This window comes from Pseudophryne corroboree, chromosome 2 (genome assembly GCF_028390025.1).
Source record: "Pseudophryne corroboree isolate aPseCor3 chromosome 2, aPseCor3.hap2, whole genome shotgun sequence".
Taxonomy (NCBI): domain Eukaryota; kingdom Metazoa; phylum Chordata; class Amphibia; order Anura; family Myobatrachidae; genus Pseudophryne; species Pseudophryne corroboree.
The window spans coordinates 637,452,666-637,475,903 of record NC_086445.1 but is presented as its reverse complement, the minus strand read 5'-3'; the positions used below and the strand labels follow the sequence as shown (position 1 = coordinate 637,475,903).

At 47.4% G+C, this 23,238-nt stretch overlaps 1 protein-coding gene across 6 annotated transcripts in view; it reads left to right on the top strand.

Annotated features, from left to right (window-relative positions):
* The window catches only part of PARL (presenilin associated rhomboid like), a 78,587-nt gene that overhangs the window by 9,632 nt on the left and 45,717 nt on the right, over positions 1 to 23,238 (top strand). For 4 of the 6 annotated variants that reach the window (XM_063954939.1, XM_063954938.1, XM_063954936.1 and 1 more), the window contains exons 3-6: positions 3,198 to 3,384; positions 7,529 to 7,669; positions 7,967 to 8,015; positions 8,102 to 8,197. In XM_063954939.1, the coding sequence (XP_063811009.1) occupies positions 3,198 to 3,384; positions 7,529 to 7,669; positions 7,967 to 8,015; positions 8,102 to 8,197 (473 nt within the window). The remainder of the gene's footprint in view (positions 1 to 3,197; positions 3,385 to 7,528; positions 7,670 to 7,966; positions 8,016 to 8,101; positions 8,198 to 23,238) is intronic. The other 2 variants (XM_063954941.1, XM_063954940.1) reach the window with 1 other exon arrangement.

Sequence of the window (23,238 nt, the reverse complement as noted above, 5' to 3'; positions counted from 1 at the left end):
CACGGACGCCAGCCTGAGAGGCTGGGGAGCAGTCACACAAGGAAGAAACTTCCAGGGAGTGTGGACGAGCCTGGAAACGTCTCTTCACATAAACATTCTGGAACTAAGAGCAATCTACAATGCTCTAAGCCAGGCAGAACCTCTGCTTCAAGGAAAACCGGTGTTGATCCAGTCGGACAACATCACGGCAGTCGCCCATGTAAACAGACAGGGCGGCACAAGAAGCAGGAGTGCAATGGCAGAAGCTGCAAGGATTCTTCGCTGGGCAGAGAATCATGTGATAGCACTGTCAGCAGTGTTCATCCCGGGAGTGGACAACTGGGAAGCAGACTTCCTCAGCAGACACGACCTTCACCCGGGAGAGTGGGGACTTCATCCGGAAGTCTTCCACATGCTGGTAACCCGTTGGGAAAGACCAATGGTGGACATGATGGCGTCTCGCCTCAACAAAAAACTGGACAGGTATTGCGCCAGGTCAAGAGATCCGCAGGCAATAGCTGTGGACGCGCTGGTAACGCCTTGGGTGTACCAGTCGGTGTATGTGTTTCCTCCTCTGCCTCTCATACCAAAAGTATTGAGAATTATACGGCAAAGAGGCGTAAGAACGATACTAGTGGTTCCGGATTGGCCAAGAAGGACTTGGTACCCGGAACTTCAAGAGATGATCACGGAAGATCCGTGGCCTCTACCTCTAAGGAGGGACTTGCTTCAGCAGGGTCCCTGTCTGTTTCAAGACTTACCGCGGCTGCGTTTGACGGCATGGCGGTTGAACGCCGGATCCTAAAGGAAAAAGGCATGCCGGAAGAAGTCATTCCTACTTTGATTAAAGCAAGGAAGGAAGTAACCGTGCAACACTATCACCGCATTTGGCGAAGATATGTTGCGTGGTGCGAGGATCGGAGTGCTCCAACGGAGGAATTTCAACTGGGTCGATTCCTACATTTCCTGCAATCAGGATTGTCTATGGGTCTCAAATTGGGATCTATTAAGGTTCAAATTTCGGCCCTGTCGATTTTCTTTCAAAAAGAATTGGCTTCAGTTCCTGAAGTCCAGACTTTTGTTAAGGGAGTGCTGCATATACAGCCTCCTGTGGTGCCTCCAGTGGCACCGTGGGATCTCAATGTGGTTTTGGAATTTCTAAAATCTCATTGGTTTGAACCACTAAAAAAGGTGGATTTAAAATATCTCACATGGAAAGTGACCATGTTACTAGCCCTGGCTTCGGCCAGGAGAGTGTCAGAACTGGCAGCTTTATCTTACAAAAGCCCATATCTGATTTTCCATTCGGACAGGGCAGAACTGCGGACTCGTCCGCATTTTCTCCCTAAGGTGGTGTCAGCATTTCATCTGAACCAGCCTATTGTAGTGCCTGCGGCTACAAGTGACTTGGAGGACTCCAAGTTACTGGACGTTGTCAGAGCATTAAAAATATATATTGCAAGGACAGCTGGAGTCAGAAAATCTGACTCGTTGTTTATATTGTATGCACCCAACAAGATGGGTGCTCCTGCGTCTAAGCAGACGATTGCTCGTTGGATCTGTAGCACAATCCAACTTGCACATTCTGTGGCAGGCCTGCCACAGCCTAAATCTGTAAAGGCCCACTCCACAAGGAAGGTGGGCTCATCTTGGGCGGCTGCCCGAGGGGTCTCGGCATTACAACTTTGCCGAGCAGCTACGTGGTCAGGGGAGAACACGTTTGTAAAATTTTACAAATTTGATACTCTGGCTAAGGAGGACCTGGAGTTCTCTCATTCGGTGCTGCAGAGTCATCCGCACTCTCCCGCCCGTTTGGGAGCTTTGGTATAATCCCCATGGTCCTTTCAGGAACCCCAGCATCCACTAGGACGATAGAGAAAATAAGAATTTACTTACCGATAATTCTATTTCTCGGAGTCCGTAGTGGATGCTGGGCGCCCATCCCAAGTGCGGATTATCTGCAATAATTGTACATAGTTATTGTTAACTAATTCGGGTTATTGTTTAGGAAGCCATCTTTCAGAGGCTCCTCTGTTATCATACTGTTAACTGGGTTTGATCACAAGTTGTACGGTGTGATTGGTGTGGCTGGTATGAGTCTTACCCGGGATTCAAAATTCCTCCCTTATTGTGTACGCTCGTCCGGGCACAGTACCTAACTGAGGCTTGGAGGAGGGTCATAGGGGGAGGAGCCAGTGCACACCACCTGATCGGAAAGCTTTACTTTTTGTGCCCTGTCTCCTGCGGAGCCGCTATTCCCCATGGTCCTTTCAGGAACCCCAGCATCCACTACGGACTCCGAGAAATAGAATTATCGGTAAGTAAATTCTTATTTTTTTTTCTCTTGTTCCTGGTCTTCTTACAGAGACCTGATTGTAAACTGAGGTGTACGCATATCAAGCTAAATTTAAGAACATCTGTTTTATTTAGAAATATTTAAAGGGGTTGTCCACTTTGGGACATTTGCTCCTTGAATAAACTTTTCCTTCACATATAGCCTGAAGGGAAAACAATGTATTACTATTTTTCCACAGCTGTTTAACAGAGCCAAAGGCCATTCTACAATCCCGATCTTTAGTTTTGTTTTGTTTTGTTTTTAGCATTCTATGGGAGGATAGCAAATTGTAATGGCAGCTGTATTAAGCCTGGAGAAGTGATAAAGCAGTGATAAGTGGAAGGTGATAATACACCAGCCAATCAGCTCCTGTCTTCTTTTAATACCATAATGATTGGCTGCTGCGTTATTACCTTCCACTTATCACTGCTTTATCACTTCTCCAGGCTTAATACATTTGTCCCAATGTATACTTACTGGGACAGCGTCTTTGAAAAAAATGTGAGTGTATGACATGTTTCTGCGGGTTCACTACGGCTGGCCGGCGGTCGGGCTCCCGGCGACCAGCATCCCGGCGCCGGGAGCCCGACCGCCGGCTTACCGACAGCTTGGCGAGCGCAAATGAGCCCCTTGCGGGCTCGCTGCGCTCGCCACGCTACGGGCACGGTGGCGCGCTACGCGCGCCACACTATTTTATTCTCCCTCTATGGGGGTCGTGGACCCCCACGAGGGAAAATAAGTGTCGGTATGCCGGCTGTCGGGCTCCCGGCGCCGGTATACTGAGCGCCGGGAGCCCGATCGCCGGCAAACAGAAGACCACCCGTTTCTGCTACTTTCAAGCATTGAAGGTTTCCTGCAACCAATACTTTTTTACATTATTAAGGCTTCTGATTGAACAGAGAAGTGGATTCAGAAGGGTTCCAAAGAAGCCAGAGAGAATTGAATCTGAGGTTCGGAATGGCAATGAGACGCTTAAAAGTAGCTTTACACCATCTGTGGCAGAACCTATCTACCCAACACGTACCAACATGCTTAAACAACTTTACAAGCCTTTTCTTTTCACTGTTGGGGTATGTAAACTTTATTACTGCTTTAATAAAGTGCTTTTACATTAAGAGTTCATAAAAGTGCTATGGGATTTGATAGTCTTAAAACCAAGACCATGAATTGGCCATTCCTGCTGTGAATTTCTGCAAAGGAAGCTGGCTTATCTGCCAATGACTGCTTGGTTCGTTAGTGAAGATCCTCCTTAGTAACGTAGCAACCTGCCTCAGAGGAGTGCAGCATACTGTAGCATGATAAAACTATTTAGTTATTTATAAACGTTAATGTGTATTACAACATTAATAATATCAATTTAATACTACAGTACATAATAAAATGCCATTCATGTACTTGCTCACAAAATATAAAAATTAGAAATCTGAATCTATTCTGAAAGTAAGAGTATATAACATAATATTTTAAGTGGATACTTCTACCCTTTATTTTGGAATATTAATACTAGAAGTCACCAAGGAGTACTGTATATTTATAAAAGCACAATTCCTTGTGTTATATACACAGATTGCTAAACTCTGACGCCTCATGTTCTTACATTTCGCAGAAGGCTGTATTATTCCTATAAGCCTATACACAGACTGTGACACTAACTTTGACTAACATTAAGATGAACACTCAAGATAACTTTACTTTCCTGTCCAACGCTGGTCAGTACCGGACTTGAAGGAGAAATATAGAATTTGACGTTAGGTATAATCTCCTATGTGTGTTGTTTTGGAGAGTTGTCCTCCAGAAGTGGGTATTCTACATATGGACTCGTTGGGGAAGAGGGCAAGAGACATGAAGCAAGGGAGACCTTATCATTTAAATGTTTGCTTATGTCCAGGTTTGCATAGTCTGCATTTGCATGAGCTAGAGCAGGCCTGGCCAACCTGTGGCTCTCCCAGATGTTGTAAAACTACACATCCCAGCATGGCCTGCCACAGTTTTAGCATTCCCTAATAGCAAAACTGTGGTTTTTTTCTTGGTTTGCGGCACAAAGTATTGTGACCTTGGTGGGTGTGCCGTAGTTACAATTTGATTCTGCAGATATGATTCTAAATTGTCTTGGTTGATCTGTGGTGGGTTCTTTATTCTTATGTTGCTAAGGTGTTTTCATTTTTTCTAGATCTTTGTTTTTGAAATCTTCAAGCTCTGGTGATCTAGGTCATTATATGTGTTCAGCTGAAACCGCTGAAAGCTTTATTGGTGTGACAGTGTGTTATGTGAGAAGTGAGGACGTAGATTTAATAGATGCAACAGCCTGTTTTGATTGATATTAATTTAGGCCATTGAGAATATTTTGAAGAATTGTTATGTTTTTCTTTCCAAAAGCTGTTTATTATTAACAAGCCGTATTGTGGCGGATAGTTTCATTGTTAATGACAATATTCTCACTATGTTTCCCTGCAAGTTACTTTGCGGGCATTTTGGAGTTTTTGTGAAAGACTCCTCCAGGGAATCTGACACTGCACATGCGCACATCGTTAGCTTCTGGAATTGGAGGCTGCGGGAGAGGGATCAGTAGATCTCTCTCCTGCTACTCTGCTTCCATAGTATTAAAGCAGTACACATCGTCTGAAAATGTTGTAAACTAACTGGCCCAACAATTAAAAAAAAAATTATGCAGAAACTGCAGTTTAACTTTTATAAAAAAAATGCTTAATAAATAGGCCCCTTAAGTAGATGGCTGTAGTACTTGAAGCAAAAATGTGACAAATTTGTGACCGCTTACATTATAAACCTATTGCTTAGTACATTCTAGCAAACAAAACGTTTGGTAACTGCTCTTATCCAATTAGTAATGTCATCTAGGTGCATGAAAGGGAGGGGTTTATTCTGAACAAGAAGCACTAGTATCCCTCAGCACACTGGATGACATCTTTTATGTATAGCCTCTGCTTCCTAATATTCACTTACACTTTAACTTCACACTGGTGTGCTGCCGTGGGGTGTCTGGCCCTTGCTGGTTTGTGGGGTGTTGGACCCCGGATTTAGGGCCTAATTCAGTGTACAAATAAAGCAGCCAGTATTTACCCTGCACAGAAACAATATTACCAACCGAAATCTAACTCTCTCTGCAAATGTTATATCTGCCAAACCCCTCCCATCCTGCAGTGCACATGGTTTTGCTCATTATATAACAAATTTGCTGCTGCAATCAGGTCTGAATTAGGCCCTTAGACTTAATGTTAGGAACCCCCAGTATTCAGAGTCTCCTTGGAGTTGGCCTGGGGGCTTCCCCCATACCTTTGCAAATGTATGCAACTGTGATCTCTGAAATTTCTACCACCATGTAGTTATCAAATGCTGTTGCTGATGTCATCCTGTGTGCTGGAGGATACTAGCGCTTTTTGTACATTCTAGCAAAACGAAGAACAATGGGGCAGATGTATTAACCTGGAGAAGGCATAAGGAAGTGATAAAGCCGTGATAAGTGCAAGGTGATAAATGCACCAGCCAATCAGCTACAATATGTACCGTATATACTCGAGTATACGCCGACTTTTTCAGCACTTTTTTTTTTGTGCTGAAAAAGCCCCCTCGGCTTATACTCGAGTCAGTGGGAAGGAGGGACATGGAGGACACAGCGCGCGTCTCTCCTGTGTCCCTCCTGCGTCTCTGGCGGCAGCGGCGGATCTATTAAATGAAGTACCCGCTTGTGAGCTCTGATTGGCTCACGAACCGGCACTTAATTTAACACACACATGCCGCTGCCGCCGGAGACGCAGGAGGGGCACAGGAGAGGCGCGTGCTGTGCCCTCCATGTCCCTCCTTCACAAAACAGCGCGGGAGCGGTGGAGGGTAAGTTGTAACTGGCACTGGGGAAGCATATTTGGCACTTGGGGGGGGGGGGGGGGCATATGTGGCACTGAGGGGGCATATCTGGCAGTATGAGGGCATATCTGGCACTGTGAGGGCATATCTGGCACTGTGAGGGCATATCTGGCACTGTGGGGACATGTCTGGCACTGTGGGGGGCATGTCTGGCACTGTGGGGGCATGTCTGGCACTGTGGGGGCATGTCTAGCACTGTGGGGGCATGTCTGGCACTACGAGGGCTGTGTACAGCTAGAGCTGCATTTCCCACCCTAGGCTTATACTCGAGTCAATAAGTTTTCCCAGGTTTTTGTGGTAAAATTAGGTGCCTCGGCTTATATTCGGGTCGACTTATACTCTAGTATATACGGGTAAATTAACAGTTAGGAGCTGATTGGCTGGTGCGTTATCACCTTGCACTTATCACTGGTTTATCACTTCCTTATGCCTTCTCCAGGTTAATACACCTGCCCCAATGTTATTTCTTATGGTGCCCATACACTTGTGAGATAATCGGTGCTAACCTTCGATTTCGACCGCATCTGTGAGAGAAGTCGAAGGATTGTATGCACATTTTAGGTACCTTTTTCGACGCGATGCGTCTCAAGATAGTATGTGCTGCACTTAATATTTATTGAATCGCAGTGCGATCGCATGTGTTTTTAAAAACACATGCTATATATCGCACTGCGATGTGCATTGGGCACCCGCCGGGAGCGGACGGAGGCCGCTCCCACTCGGTGGTGACGTGCCCATCACGTGATTACCATGCGCTCTATCGCATGATCGCATGGTAATCACTTTGGCAGTTCAGGTGCGATTTCTTCACACCTGAACTGCCGTTGCGATGCCCCGCGATGTCGCCGGGCATCGCACAAGTGTATGGGCACCATTAGTTGTATTTTATACCCTTCTATTCTAATCTGCCTACAGCATTGTCTTAAGGATTTGCACACTTTCACTTACAAAACACAAAGCAGTGCATATTCCATTGTGTTATAGGGTATGTCTATTTCAGAGAGGTAACCGCTGGAGATTCAGTAATTGGCAGCCCTGGTTTATGAGGGCATGGTGACTATTATGGTACTTTAAGGGATATATGATGAGTATTTACACTTGTGCAATTGGTAACCTGACAAAAAAAAGTTATTTATGACACAAAATGAAAAAAATGTGATTAAAATGATCTAAATGTACATCTAATACACTTAAAACAATAGGATAGTAATACCATAATTTAGCTGGCTAACACATGCATATTTATCAAGGTTACGCTTCTGTTTATTTAGTATACAAAACACATTTTGAGTAGGTTGTATGTATACTGTTTTTATACAGAGTATGAATGATCAGTTTTCAGGTTGCTCTTTTGGAATTGCTGCTATTTGGCAGTACGAGACATTAAAAAATCGGATGAAGAGTTATCTAGATGACATTCAAGCAGATTGGATGGAGAAGTTACGCCCACCGAAACATGGAGACCTCAGGAAGCGGGTACAGTAGTTGCTAAATTACCTTTTTGTAGCATGCATTTACACCTTGTACATTCACTAATAGCTTTGTTGTTTTTTTTTTTTTTTGTTATATTGCTTGTGCATGTATGATAATTTGGCACAAGAATGCATTCAAGAAGAGAGAAACTCCTTTATGTGATAGAATTCCTTCTAAAAATGAAAGTCCGCTAGTCTGTGGTGGTTACATTGCCCATTAAGTAAAAAATGGCTGGCATTGTGTTGCAGGATTCTTCTAACAGAGAACCAGTTAACATGGCGTGTGCATATGTCTCTGTAGGTGAACGAGTGGTGGAACGGGCTTAGTGATGGCCAGAGAACTGTGTCAGGTAATTGTTAATCTTGACCAAACACATGTGACTAATTGTTAGGGCTTTCTTTTTGTGTTTAATGTATCTTCTTTTTATTTCCGTAGGCCTAATTGCAGCTAACGTATTGGTGTTCTGTCTCTGGAGAGTCCCTGCCATGCAACGCACAATGATCCGATATTTCACATCAAACCCTGCATCTCGTAAGTATAGTTTTTTTTTAAATAAATGAATGAAGGGAGGATCTGGGCCCAATTGCTGAGGAGGATTGGATCCTTGCTCTGGAGAATCCTGGTACGGTCACCAAGTCCCTACGGTATCAACAAATACAATTCTTCTTTTTGCATAGAACGCATATGACTTTGGTTAGACTGGCCAGCTTTGGAACTGGTCGATCGGGTATCTGCCCTAAATGCGGGGTGGCTATGGGCGACTTTTGGCATCTTATTTGGGACTGCCCGACGCTATGGGCGTTCTGGTCGGGAGTCAGGCCGATTCTGTAGAAGACAGGAATAGCTGGTGCCATGCTCACCCCACGGTTTTGTATTTTGGGGATGGGATGTTCTGTTTTTGTGTACAGTTCGGAGGGCCTATATGCTCGCAATATATGTGCCTTGGCGAAGGTGTGCATCGCAAGGCTGTGGACGGCCCCTAGCGGCCCTTCCATTGCTGCTCTCAAGGTCCTAGTAAACAATACTATTTTTAAGAAACGCTATATCTATATGAAACATAACGCATCTGCTAAATTTGTAAGAATATGGTCTCCATGGCTAAAATCCCCATATTCCTATCCTGACCCTCTGCTGTAATGGTTATTAGGATACTACTAGGCCCCTGAATTGCTGTTGGGTGCTATATGCTTTGTTTTTGTCCGATGCACCCTGCATGGAAGCCTTGGTCCGTGCACTATTGGATTGGGAACGAGTTAGGTAGTATTTCTCTTGTATCTTCTCTTATCTTTTCCTTTTTTTTTTTTTTCTTCATGTTTCTTTTAAGGTTTGATAAAACGATAAAAAGTTTAATGAGGTTTTTTATACTCTACTTACAGATTTTGCAAGTTTATTCGGTAAAAATGACTGTATGTACATACATATTCCTTTAAGTATACGGCTTGTTGTTATGATGATAGTGAATATTGTCTCACTAGCAGTATCTTGATTTATTGTACGTTACACCACTGTTATGCATTATCTGTAATTATTATTTCTCTGACGTCCTAGTGGATGCTGGGAACTCCGTAAGGACCATGGGGAATAGCGGCTCCGCAGGAGACAGGGCACATCTAAAGAAAGCTTTAGGATCACCTGGTGTGCACTGGCTCCTCCCCCTATGACCCTCCTCCAAGCCTCAGTTAGATTTTCTGTGCCCGACGAGAAGGGTGCACACTAGGGGCTCTCCTGAGCTCTTTGTGACAGTTTTAGTTTAGGTTTATTATTTTCAGTGAGACCTGCTGGCAACAGGCTCACTGCATCGAGGGACTAAGGGGAGAAGAAGCGAACTCACCTGCGTGCAGAGTGGATTGGGCTTCTTAGGCTACTGGACATTAGCTCCAGAGGGACGATCACAGGTTCAGCCTGGATGGGTCACCGGAGCCGCGCCGCCGGCCCCCTTACAGAGCCAGAAGAGCGAAGACTTTCCTGTCTTCAGATAAAGGTAGGCGCACAGCACCGCAGCTGTGCGCCATTGCTCTCAGCACACTTCACACTCCGGTCACTGAGGGTGCAGGGCGCTGGGGGGGCAGCGCCCTGAGACGCAATAAATCGATAGAAAACCTTTTATGGCTAAAATAAATGCATCACATATAACTCCTGGGCTATATGGATGCATTTAACCCCTGCCAAAACATACAAGAAAACGGATGATAAGGACGCCGAGAAAGGGGCGGAGCCTATCTCCTCAGCACACTGGCGCCATTTTCCCTCACAGCTCAGTTGGAGGGAAGCTCCCTGGCTCTCCCCTGCAGTCACTACACTACAGAAAGGGGTTAAAAAAGAGAGGGGGGCACAAATTAGGCGCAGTATAAACAATACAGCAGCTATAAAGGGAAAAACACTTATATAAGGTTATCCCTGTATATATATAGCGCTCTGGTGTGTGCTGGCAAACTCTCCCTCTGTCTCCCCAAAGGGCTAGTGGGGTCCTGTCCTCTATCAGAGCATTCCCTGTGTGTGTGCTGTGTGTCGGTACGTTTGTGTCGACATGTATGAGGAGAAAAATGATGAGGAGACGGAGTAGAGTGTCTGTAATAGTGTTGTCACCCCCTGGGGGGTCGACACCTGAGTGGATGTACTGTTGAAATTGCGTGACAGTGTCAGCTTTGTATAAAAGACAGTGGTTGACATGAGACAGCCGGCTACTCGGCTTGTGCATGTCCAGACGTCTCATACAGGGGCTCTAAAGCGCCCGTTACCTCAGATACAGACGCCGACACGGATACTGACTCCTGTGTCGACGGTGAAGAGACAACCGTGATTTCCAATAGGGCCACACATTGCATGATTGAGGCAATGGAAAAAGTTTACACTCTTCTGATAATATAAATACCACCAAAAAAAGGGGTATTATGTTTGGTGAGGAAAAACTTCCTGTAGTTTTCCTGAATCTGAGAAATAAAATGAGGTGTGTGATGATGCGTGGGTTTCCCCCCGATAACAATTGATAATTTCTAAAAAGTTATTGGCAGTATACCTTTTCCCGCCAGAGGTTAGGGTGCGTTGGGAAACACCCCCTAGGGGGGATAAGGCGCTCACACGCTTGTAAGAACAAGGGCTCTACCCTCTCTGGAGATGGCCGCCCTTAGGGATCCTGCTGATAGAAAGCAGGAGGGTATCCTAAAATGTATTTACACACATACTGGTGTTATACTGCGACCAGCAATCGCCTCAGCCTGGATGTGCAGTGCTGGGTTGGCGTGGTCGGATTCCCTGACTGGAAATTTGATATCCTAGATAAGGACAGTATATTATTGCCTATAGAGCAATTAAAAGATGCATTTCTATATATGCATGATGCACAGCGGAATATTTGCCGACTGGCATCAAGTATAAGTGCGTTGTCCAATTATACCAGTAAAGTGGTCAGGTGATGCGGATTCCAAACGGCATTTGGAAGTATTGCCTTAACAAAAAAGGGGATGTACCCCAGGTCGCCTCTCAAAATAAGACGCCGTATTATCAGGCGCAGTCCTGGTTGGCAAGCGGACAAAAGGGTTCCTCTTTTCTGCTCGTGACAGAGGGAGAGGAAAATGGCTGCAGAGATCAGCCAGTTCCAAGGAACAGAAACTCTTTTCCGCCTCTGCCAAGCCCTCAGTATGACGCTAGGGCTTTACAAGTTCAGGCACGGTGGGGTCCCGTTCTCAATGAATTTCAGTGCGCAGTGGGCTCACTCGCAAGTAGACCCCTGGATCCTTCAGGTAATATTTCAGGGGTACAAATTGGAATTCGAGACGTATCCCCCTCGCCGTTTCCAAAGGTCTGTTTTACCGACGTCTCCCGCTGACAGGGAGGCAGTTTTGGAAACCATTCACAAGCTGTATTCCCAGCAGGTGATAATCAAGATACCCCTCCTGCAACAGGGAACGGGGTATTATTCCACACTATTGTGGTACCGAAGCCAGACGGCTCGGTGAGACCGATTTTAAAATCTAAAATCTAAAATCTTTGAACACTTGCATACAGAGGTTCAAATTCAAAATTGAGTCACTCAGAGCAGTGATTGCAAACCTGGAAGAAGGGGACTACATGATGTCTCGGGACATCAAGGATGCTTACCTTCATGTCAAAATTTACCCTTCTCACCAAGGGTATTTCAGGTTATGGTACAGAACTGTCACTATCAGTTCGGACGCTGCCGTAGGGATGGTCCACGGCACCCCGGGTCTTTACCAAGGTAATGGCCGAAATGATATCCCTTCGAAGGAAGGAAATTTTAGTTATCCCTTACTTGGACGATTCCCTGATAAGGGTAAGATCCAGGGAACACTTGGAAGTCGGTGTAGCACTATCTCAGGTAGTGTTGCGGCAGCACGATTGGATTCTCAATATTCCAAAATCGCAGCTGGTTCCGACGACTTGTCTTCTGTTCCTAGGGATGATCCTGGACACAGTCCAGAAAGAAGGTGTTTCTCCCGGAGGAGAAAGCCAGGGAGTTATCCGAGCTAGTCAGGAACCTCCTAAAACCGAACCAAGTCTCAGTGCATCAATGCACAAGGGTTCTGGGTAAAAATGGTGGCTTCCTACGAAGCAATCCCATTCGGCAGATTCCACGCAAGACTTTCCAGTGGAACCTACTGGACAAATGGTCCGGGTCGCATCTTCAGATGCTTCAGCGGATAACCCTGTCACCGGGGACAAGGGTATCCCTCCTGTGGTGGTTGCAGAGTGCTCATCTTCTAGAGGGCCGCAGATTCGGCATTCGGGACTGGGTCCTGGTGGCCACGGATGCCAGCCTGCGAGGCTGGGGAGCAGTCACACAGGGAAGGAATTTCCAGGGCTTATGGTCAAGCCTGGAGACATCTCTTCATATAAACATTCTGGAACTAAGGGCCATTTACAATGCCCTAAGTCAAGCGAAACCCCTGCTTCAGGGTCAGGCGGTATTGATCCAATCGGACAACATCACGTCAGTCGCCCACGTAAACAGACAGGGCGGCACGGGAAGCAAGGGGGCAATGGCAGAAGCTGCAAGGATTCTTCGCTGGGCGGAAGATCATGTGATAGCACTGTCAGCAGTGTTCATTCCGGGAGTGGACAACTGGGAAGCAGACTTCCTCAGCAGACACGATCTACACCCGGGAGAGTGGGGACTTCATCCAGAAGTCTTCCACATGATTGTGAACCGTTGGGAAAAACCAAAGGTGGATATGATGGCGTCCCGCCTCAACATAAAACTGGACAGGTATTGCGCCAGGTCAAGAGACCCTCAGGCAATAGCTGTGGACGCTCTGGTAACACCGTGGGTGTTCCAGTCAGTGTATGTGTTCCCTCCTCTGCCTCTCATACCAAAAGTACTGAGAATTATACGGCAAAGGGGAGTAAGAACGATACTCGGGGCTCCGGATTGGCCAAGAAGAACTTGGTATCCGGAACTTCAAGAGATGCTCACGGACGAACCGTGGCCTCTACCTCTAAGAAAGGACCTGCTCCAGCCGGGGCCTTGTTTGTTCCAAGACTTACCGCGGCTGCGTTTGACGGCTTGGTGGTTGAACGCCGGAGCCTGAAGGAAAAAGGCATTCCAGATGAAGTCATCCCTACCCTGGTCAAGGCCAGGAAGGACGTAACCGCAAAACATTATCACCACATTTGGCGAAAATATGTTGCGTGGTGGGAGGCCAAGAAGGCCCCTACAGAGAAATTTCAACTGGGTCGTTTCCTCCATTTCCTGCAAACAGGACTGTCTATGGGCCTAAAATTAGGGTCCATTAAGGTTCAATTTTCGGCCCTGTCGATTTTCTTCCAAAAGGAACTGGCTTCAGTGCCTGAAGTTCAGACATTTGTAAAAGGGGTACTGCATATACAGCCTCCTTTTGTGCCTCCAGTGGCACCTTGGGATCTCAATGTTGTGTTGAGTTTCCTAAAGTCACATTGGTTTGAACCACTCACCACTGTGGACTTAAAATATCTCACATGGAAGGTGACGATGCTGTTAGCCCTGGCTTCAGCCAGGCGTGTGTCAGAATTGGCGGCTTTATCATATAAAAGCCCTTATTTAATATTTCATTCTGACAGGGCAGAATTGAGGACTTGTCCTCAATTTCTACCTAAGGTGTTTTCTGCATTTCACATGAAGCAACCTATTGTGGTACCTGCGGCTACTAAGGACTTGGAGGATTCCAAGTTGCTTGACGTGGTCAGGGCCCTGTAAATATGTGTTTCCAGGACGGCGGGAGTCAGAAAATCTGACTCGCTGTTTATCCTGTATGCACCCAACAAACTGGGTGCTCCTGCTTCTAAGCAGACGATTGCTCGTTGGATTTGTAGTACAATTCAGCTTGCACATTCTGTGGCAGGCCTGCCACAGCCAAAAATCTTAAAATGCCCACTCCACAAGGAAGGTGGGCTCATCTTGGGCAGCTGCCCGAGGGGTCTCGGCTTTACAACTTTGCCGAGCAGTTACTTGGTCAGGAGCAAATACGTTTGTAAAATTCTACAAATTTGATACCCTGGCTGAGGAGGACCTGGAGTTCTCTCATTCGGTGCTGCAGAGTCATCCGCACTCTCCCGCCCGTTTGGGAGCTTTGGTATAATCCCCATGGTCCTTACGGAGTTCCCAGCATCCACTAGGACGTCAGAGAAAATAAGAATTTACTTACCGATAATTCTATTTCTCGTAGTCCATAGTGGATGCTGGGCGCCCATCCCAAGTGCGGATTGTCTGCAATACTGGTACATAATTATTGTTACCAAAAAATTCGGGTTATTGTTGTAGTGAGCCATCTTTTATAGAGGCTTCTCTATTATCATGCTGTTAACTGGGTTCAGATCACAAGTTGTACAGTGTGATTGGTGTGGCTGGTATGAGTCTTACCCGGGATTCAAAATCCTTCCTTATTGTGTACGCTCGTCCGGGCACAGTATCCTAACTGAGGCTTGGAGGAGGGTCATAGGGGGAGGAGCCAGTGCACACCAGGTGATCCTAAAGCTTTCTTTAGATGTGCCCTGTCTCCTGCGGAGCCGCTATTCCCCATGGTCCTTACGGAGTTCCCAGCATCCACTACGGACTACGAGAAATAGAATTATCGGTAAGTAAATTCTTATTTTCTATCCTTTGAAATAAAAATTACTCTATTAAAAAAAATGAATGAATGAAGGATTTATATTTATGTTTAGTGTATCACAGTGGCAATGAACATTATTTACTCCTTAGGCATTCTTCTGAATATATATTTTTTTTCTTGGTTTCAACATGGATTTATTTTGAAATCCTTATTGCTACAAAATACTCAAATTCAAGAAAACTTTACATTATAATTGACCAGAAATTCATGTCAGTATATGTATATGGGGCCTAATTCAGACTTGATCGTAGCTGTGCGTGAAAACACACATCTAGGATAATTTTCTTTGACATGCGGAGTAACGGCCAGCACAGGGCAAGGTCCGCCCTGCATGCCAGATCCAGCCCGCGCAGACATGCGAGAGCATGGGAGATAATGAGAGCATGGAGTTTTTGCAATGGCCTGTGGGCCTAAATCAGATCTGATCGCAGCAGCAAAATTGTTAGCTAATGGACAAAACCATGTGCACTGCAGGCGGGGGGGGGGGGGGGGGGCGGGGGGGTGGGGGGGGGGCAGATATAACATAGCTTTGGGTGGGATGTGTTGAAACCAAATTCTAAATTGCAGTGCAAAAATAAAGCAGTCAGTATTTACCCTGCACAGAAACAATATAACCCACCCAAATCTAACTCTCTCTGAATATGTTATATCTGCCCCAGAACCCCCCCCCCCCCCCCCCCCTCCTTGCACTGCACATGGTTTTGCCCATTGGCTAACAAATTTGCTGCAGCGTTCAGATGTGAATTAGGACCTGTGTATGGTATAGTCGTATTTTGGATATGTTGGAGATGTATGATTTTGAGACGTATTGAATGTAGGGAACAAAGGACAGTTCAGAGTTGAGGATGACACCAAGGCAGTGAGCTTGTCGGGTAGGATTGATTGTCGAGTTCTCAACAGTGATAGAGATAACAAGTTGGTAACTACTATTGGTCAGTGGAAATATAATGCATTCGGTTTTGGAAATATGAGAACAAGCAATAATTGCACTCACTATTGCTTTGTATCCTCTTGTACATGAAAAACTAATGTACAGCGAATGGGGGAGGAGCAAAAGGGAAAAACAATTTATTCATGCACAGAATAATTATCAAGCAAACACATTTCAGTATGTATAGCCTTATAGCATACTCTGTTCTCCCCAATAGCCTATGCTGAACACCACTGTGAGCAGTTCTTCAAAAAGCAGAGGAAGGCACTTACATAGTCTGTGTTAATTTAAACATTTGGAAAAGCAAAAGACAAAATACAGCATAACACTCTAAGGGGGTCATTCCGAATCGATCGCACGCTGCAGTTCGCAGCGCAGCGCTTGGGTCAGAACTGGCATGTGCCGGCGCCACAGTCGTTACCGGTGCTGAAGTCCGTCGTTACCTAGCGATCGCCTCTGCCTGATTAACAGGCAGAGGCAGTCGCTGGGCGGGAGGGGGCGGCACGGCGGTGTTTGACCGCCATTTTGGGGCATGGTCCAGCCAACGCAGGCATGACCGGACCGCGCGGGGGTGGGCCGCAGTGGCTGCGTGACGTCATACGCAGCCGCTGCGACCCGGGGCAGCAACGAGTAACTCCCGGGGAGCTGCGCTGACCGAGAGTTACTCTTCAAGTACAAAAGCATCGCCACCGTGCGATGCTTTTGTACTTGTGCGGGGGGAGCTGGACTGATATGCGGGGCGGACTAGCCCTGTGCTGGGCGTTCCCCCGCATGTCTGGGAAAATGATCGTAGCTGTGCTAAATTTAACTTGGAATGACCCCCTAAGGTAGGTTCTTTTCTTTCAATAATAGTTGCATTCACCCTTTCTCTGACGTCCTAGTGGATGCTGGGAACTCCGTAAGGACCATGGGGAATAGACGGCTCCGCAGGAGACTGGGCACATCTAAAGAAAGAATTAGGACTATCTGGTGTGCACTGGCTCCTCACCCTATGACCCTCCTCCAAGCCTCAGTTAGATTTCTGTGCCCGGCTGAGCTGCATGCACACTAGGGGCTCTCCTGAGCTCCTAGAAAGAAAGTATATTTTAGGTTTTTTATTTTACAGTGAGACCTGCTGGCAACAGGCTCACTGCACCGAGGGACTAAGGGGAGAAGAAGCGAACCTACCTAAGTGGTGGTAGCTTGGGCTTCTTAGGCTACTGGACACCATTAGCTCCAGAGGGATCGCACACAGGACCCGACCTCGTCGTCCGTTCCCGGAGCCGCGCCGCCGTCCCCCTTACAGAGCCAGAAGCAAGAAGGTCCGGAAAATCGGCGGCTGAAGACTTCTGTCTTCTCCAAGGTAGCGCACAGCACTGCAGCTGTGCGCCATTGCTCCTCATGCACACCACACACTGCGGTCACCGATGGGTGCAGGGCGCTGGGGGGGGGGGCGCCCTGAGCAGCAATAAATAACACCTTGGCTGGCAAACTGACACCATATATAGCCCCAGAGGCTATATAGGTGTATATTAACCCCTGCCAGAAATCTTAAAATTGCGGGAGAAAGCCCGCCGAAAAAGGGGCGGAGCCATCTCCCTCAGCACACTGGCGCCATTTTCCCTCACAGCTCCGCTGGAAGGATCGCTCCCTGGCTCTCCCCTGCAGTCCTGCACTACAGAAAGGGTAAAATAGAGAGGGGGGGGCACAAATTTAGGCGCAGTATAATATATATGCAGCTATAAGGGGAAAACACACTTTATAGGTGATATCCCTGTGGTATATAGCGCTCTGGTGTGTGCTGGCATAATCTCCCTCTGTCTCCCCAAAGGGCTTTGTGGGGTCCTGTCCTCTGTCAGAGCATTCCCTGTGTGTGTGCTGTGTGTCGGAACCGCTGTGTCGACATGTATGATGAGGAAAATGATGTGGAGGCAGAGCAAATGCCTGTAAGTGTGTTGTCACCCCCTGAAGGGTCGACACCGGTGTGGATGGACTTATGGAAGGAATTACGTGACCGTGTCAGCTCCTTACATAAAGGGTTTGACGACATAGGACAGCCGGCTACTCAGCTTGTGACTGTTCCAGCGTCTCAAATGTCATCAGGGGCTTTAAAACGCCCGCTACCTCAGATGGCAGACACAGATGTCGACACGGATACCGACTCCAGTGTCGACGACGATGAGACAAATGTACCCTCCAATAGGTCCACCCGTTACATGATTGAGGCAATGAAAAATGTATTACACATTTCTGATAGTACCCCAGGTACCACAAAAAAGGGTATTATGTTCGGTGAGAAAAAACTCCCAGTAGTTTTTCCTGCATCTGAGGAATTAAATGAGGTGTGTGCGGAAGCCTGGACTTCCCCCGATAAGAAATTGATAATTTCTAAACGGTTATTGGCAGCGTACCCTTTCCCGCCAGAGGATAGGTCACGTTGGGAAACATCCCCTAGGGTAGATAAAGCGCTTACACGTTTATCAAAACAGGTGGCACTACCGTCTCCGGATACGGCCGCCCTAAAGGATCCTGCCGATAGAAAGCAGGAAGCTACCCTAAAAGCTATATATACACACACGGGCATTATATTGCGACCAGCGATTGCATCAGCATGGATGTGCAGTGCTGCTGCTGCGTGGTCAGATTCCCTGTTGGATAATATTGATACCCTAGATAGGGACAATATTTTGCTGACAGTAGAGCATATAAAAGACGCTGTCTTATACATGCGTGATGCACAGAGGGATATTTGCCGGCTGGCATCAAAAATAAGTGCAATGTCCATTGCCGCCAGAAGGGGGTTATGGACTCGGCAGTGGTCCGGTGATGCCGATTCAAAAAGGCACATGGAAGTTTTGCCTTATAAGGGGGTAGAACTGTTTGGGGATGGTCTCTCAGACCTCGTTTCCACAGCTACGGCTGGGAAATCGACATTTTTGCCACAAGCTACCCCACAGCAAAAGAAAGCACCGTATTATCAAGTACAGTCCTTTCGGCCCCAAAAACACAAGAGGGCTCGAGGCGCGTCCTTTCTGCCGAGAGGCAAAGGTAGAGGGAAAAAGTTGCAGCATACAGCCAGTTCCCAGGAGCAAAAGCCCTCCCCCGCGTCCGGTAAGTCCACAGCATGACGCTGGGGCTTCACAGGCGGACCCGGGTACGGTGGGGGCTCGTCTCAGAAATTTCAGCACACAGTGGGCTCTCTCACAGGTGGATCCCTGGACCCTTCAAGTAGTATCTCAGGGGTACAGGCTGGAATTCGAGACGTCCCCCCCCCCCCCCCCCCGCCGTTTTCTAAAATCTGCCTTACCAGCAACTCCCTCTGCCAGGGAGGCAGTGTTGGTGGCTATCCAAAAAACTGTATTCACAGCAAGTGATTGTCAAGGTACCCCTCCTTCAGCAAGGAAAGGGTTACTATTCCACAATGTTTGTGGTACCGAAACCGGACGGTTCGGTGAGACCCATCTTAAATTTAAAAGCCTTGAACACTTATATCGAAAGGTTCAAGTTCAAGATGGAATCGCTCAGGGCGGTTATTGCGAGCCTGGAAGAGGGGGATTACATGGTCTCCCTGGACATCAAGGATGCGTACCTACATGTCCCCATTTACCCCCCTCACCAGGAGTACCTCAGATTTGTGGTACAGGACTGTCACTATCAGTTCCAGACGCTGCCGTTTGGGTTATCCACGGCACCGAGGGTCTTTACCAAGGTAATGGCCGAAATGATGATACTCCTTCGCAGGAAGGGAGTTTTAATTATCCCGTACTTGGACGATCTCCTGATAAAGGCGAGGTCCAAAGAACAGTTGGTAGTGGGGGTAGCACTTTCTCGGGAAGTGCTACAATAGCACGGCTGGATTCTCAATATTCCAAAGTCACAGCTGGTCCCGACGACACGTCTTCTGTTCCTGGGAATGATTCTGGACACAGACCAGAAAAAAGTGTTTCTTCCAGTGGAAAAAGCCGAGGAGTTGTCATCTCTAGTCAGAGACCTCCTAAAACCAGGACAGGTGTCGGTACATCAATGCACACGAGTCCTGGGAAAAATGGTCGCTTTGTACGAAGCAATTCCATTCGGAAGGTTCCACGCAAGGACTTTCCAGTGGGACCTGTTGGACAAATGGTCCGGGTCCCATCTCCAGAAGCAACAGCGGATAACCCTGTCGGCAAGGACCAGGGTGTCGCTGCTGTGGTGGCTGCAGAGGGCTCATCTACTAGAGGGCCGCAGATTCGGAATACAGGACTGGGTCCTGGTGACCACGGATGCCAGCCTTCGGGGCTGGGGGGCAGTCACACAGGGAAGAAATTTCCAAGGACTGTGGTCAGATCAGGAGATTTCGCTTCACATAAATATTCTGGAGCTAAGGGCCATCTACAATGCCCTAAGCCAAGCAAGGCCCCTGCTTCAGAACCAGTCTGTACTGATCCAATCAGACAACATCACGGCGGTCGCCCATGTAAACAGACAGGGCGGCACAAGAAGCAGGAGGGCAATGGCAGAAGCCACAAGGATTCTCCGATGGGCGGAAAATCATGTGTTAGCACTGACAGCAGTGTTCATTCCGGGAGTGGACAACTGGGAAGCAGACTTCCTCAGCAGGCACGACCTCCACCCGGGAGAATGGGGACTTCATCCAGAAGTCTTCCAAATGATTGTACACCGGTGGGAAAGACCACAGGTGGACATGATGGCGTCCTGCCTCAACAAAAAGCTAAAAAGATATTGCGCCAGGTCAAGGGACCCTCAGGCGATCGCTGTGGACGCTCTAGTAACACCGTGGGTGTACCAGTTATGTGTTTCCTCCTCTGCCTCTCATTCCCAAGGTACTGAGAATAATACGAAGGCGAGGAGTGAAAACTATACTCGTGGTTCCGGATTGGCCAAGAAGAGCTTGGTACCCGGAACTTCAAGAGATGCTTTCAGAGGACCCTTGGCCTCTGCCGCTCAGACAGGACCTGCTGCAGCAGGGGCCCTGGCTGTTCCAAGACTTAACGCGGCTGCGTTTGACGGCATGGCGGTTGAACACCGGATCCTGAAGGAAAAGGGTATTCCGGAAGAAGTCATTCCTACCCTGATCAAAGCCAGGAAGGATGTCACTGCGAACCATTGGCTTCAGCCAGGCGTGTGTCAGAATTGGCGGCTTTGTCCTATAAAAGCCCTTATCTGATTTTCCATATGGATAGGGCAGAATTGAGGACTCGTCCTCAATTTCTCCCGAAGGTGGTATCAGCTTTTCACTTGAACCAACCTAATGTGGTGCCTGCGGCTACTGGGAACTTGGAGGATTCCAAGTTACTGGACGTAGTCAGGGCCCTGAAAATTTATGTTTCCAGGACGGCTGGAGTCAGGAAAACTGACTCGCTGTTTATCCTGTATGCACCCAACAAACTGGGTGCTCCTGCTTCTAAGCAGACTATTGCGCGCTGGATTTGTAGCACTATTCAGCTGGCGCATTCTGCGGTAGGACTGCCGCAGCCTAAATCTGTAAAAGCCCATTCCAGAAGGAAGGTGGGCTCTTCTTGGGCGGCTGCCCGAGGGGTCTCGGCTTTACAACTTTGCCGAGCAGCTACTTGGTCAGGGGCAAACACGTTTGCAAAATTCTACAAATTTGATACCCTGGCTGAGGAGGACCTGGAGTTCTTTCATTCGGTGTTGCAGAGTCGTCCGCACTCTCCCGCCCGTTTGGGAGCTTTGGTATAATCCCCATGGTCCTTACGGAGTTCCCAGCATCCACTAGGACGTTAGAGAAAATAAGAATTTACTCACCGGTAATTCTATTTCTCGTAGTCCGTAGTGGATGCTGGGCGCCCATCCCAAGTGCGGATTGTCTGCAATACTTGTAAATAGTTATTGTTATACAAATCGGGTTATTATTGCGAGCCATCTGTTCAGAGGCTCCTTTTGTTATCATACTGTTAACCGGGGTTTCCTATCACGAGTTATACGGTGTGATTGGTGTGGCTGGTATGAGTCTTACCCGGGATTCAAAATCCTTACTTATTGTGTCAGCTCTTCCGGGCACAGTGTCCTAACTGAGGCTTGGAGGAGGGTCATAGGGGGAGGAGCCAGTGCACACCAGATAGTCCTAATTCTTTCTTTAGATGTGCCCAGTCTCCTGCGGAGCCGTCTATTCCCCATGGTCCTTACGGAGTTCCCAGCATCCACTACGGACTACGAGAAATAGAATTACCGGTGAGTAAATTCTTATTTTCTCGGAGGGTGAGTCAAGACTTAAGATATGTCTCTTCCTGGAACCTCTTCTTATAGAGCAAGAGGTACCTCAGTAGACAGACAACCGAATCCTCCAAATTAGGAAGATGTTTTATTCAAACGGTGATTTCAAAATCCCACAGGCAAGGGGACCAAAACACACTGGATTTATAGTCACTGTATATGTCCATAAACTTCCAGATAGTCCCAGATATTATGCAGCTATTCCTATGGATCCTTATATACCCCTGGTGCCCACAGGATAACACATTGAAAAAGACTTTAAAATCGAAACATGTTGGTGGATTGAGCAAGGGTCACAATCATGCTGGACATCTGTCACTGAATGGTCGATACATGATTTTTGGGATTTCCACATGTTTTCTCAACATTTTCTAGATTTAATGGCCACGTGGAATAGTAGCCTGTGGCTAGTGAGCCACCATGCTCAAAGCATGGCGAGCGAAGCTGTGTGTACTGATAGTGTTCACATGACATGAGATATACAAGATTTGGCCTAAAAAAACCTCCACAAAAACATGTTGACCATTTGTCATGCTGACTTCTTGACCCTGTTGTCCTCTTGGACTTTTATCTGTCAACCTAATGGATGTCGACAATTTGGTGTTTACTTATTGACTGTCAACCATAACATTGTCGATCTGTTATACAACACCCATTCAGATATTTTATAAAGATACAAATACCGTAGATACTTTATTTCTCTTATGTCCTAGAGGATGCTGGGGTCCATATTAGTACCATGGGGTATAGACGGGTCCACCAGGAGCCATTGGCCCTTTAAGAGTTTAACAGTGTAGGCTGGCTCCTCCCTCTATGCCCCTCCTACCAGACTCAGCTTAGAAAATGTGCCCGGAGGAGCCGGTCACAGCTAGGGGAGCTCTACAGAGCTTCTTTAGTAAAAGTTTTTTTTAGAGTTTATTTTACAGGAAGGCTGCTGGCATCAAGGGACTGGTGGGGGGCGGGGGAGAGCAGTATCTGCCCTGCGGGGTCTGAGCCACTGTCTCCGCTGACTGGACACTGAGCTCCAGAGGGGATAGATCGCTCCCCGCCACAGGGTAGCGCTCACCCCGGCAGCATACCGCCGCCCCCTTGCAAGCTGAAGTGTGGCGAGTGAGTCATCAGCTCCCTGGCAAGTGGGGAGCCAATGTGAAGATGGCAGCTACAGGGTGCCTTAACCCTACACTGACCAGAAAGCCTGTAGGGGTCCGCGGATCTCGGCCAGCAGAAAATCCTCAGGCCAGTATAATCTTGGAAGAGTGGGAAGACAGCTCCATTAAGGGGGCGGAGCTTCCCAGAGCGGACCCAGCAGCGGTCAGCGCCATTTT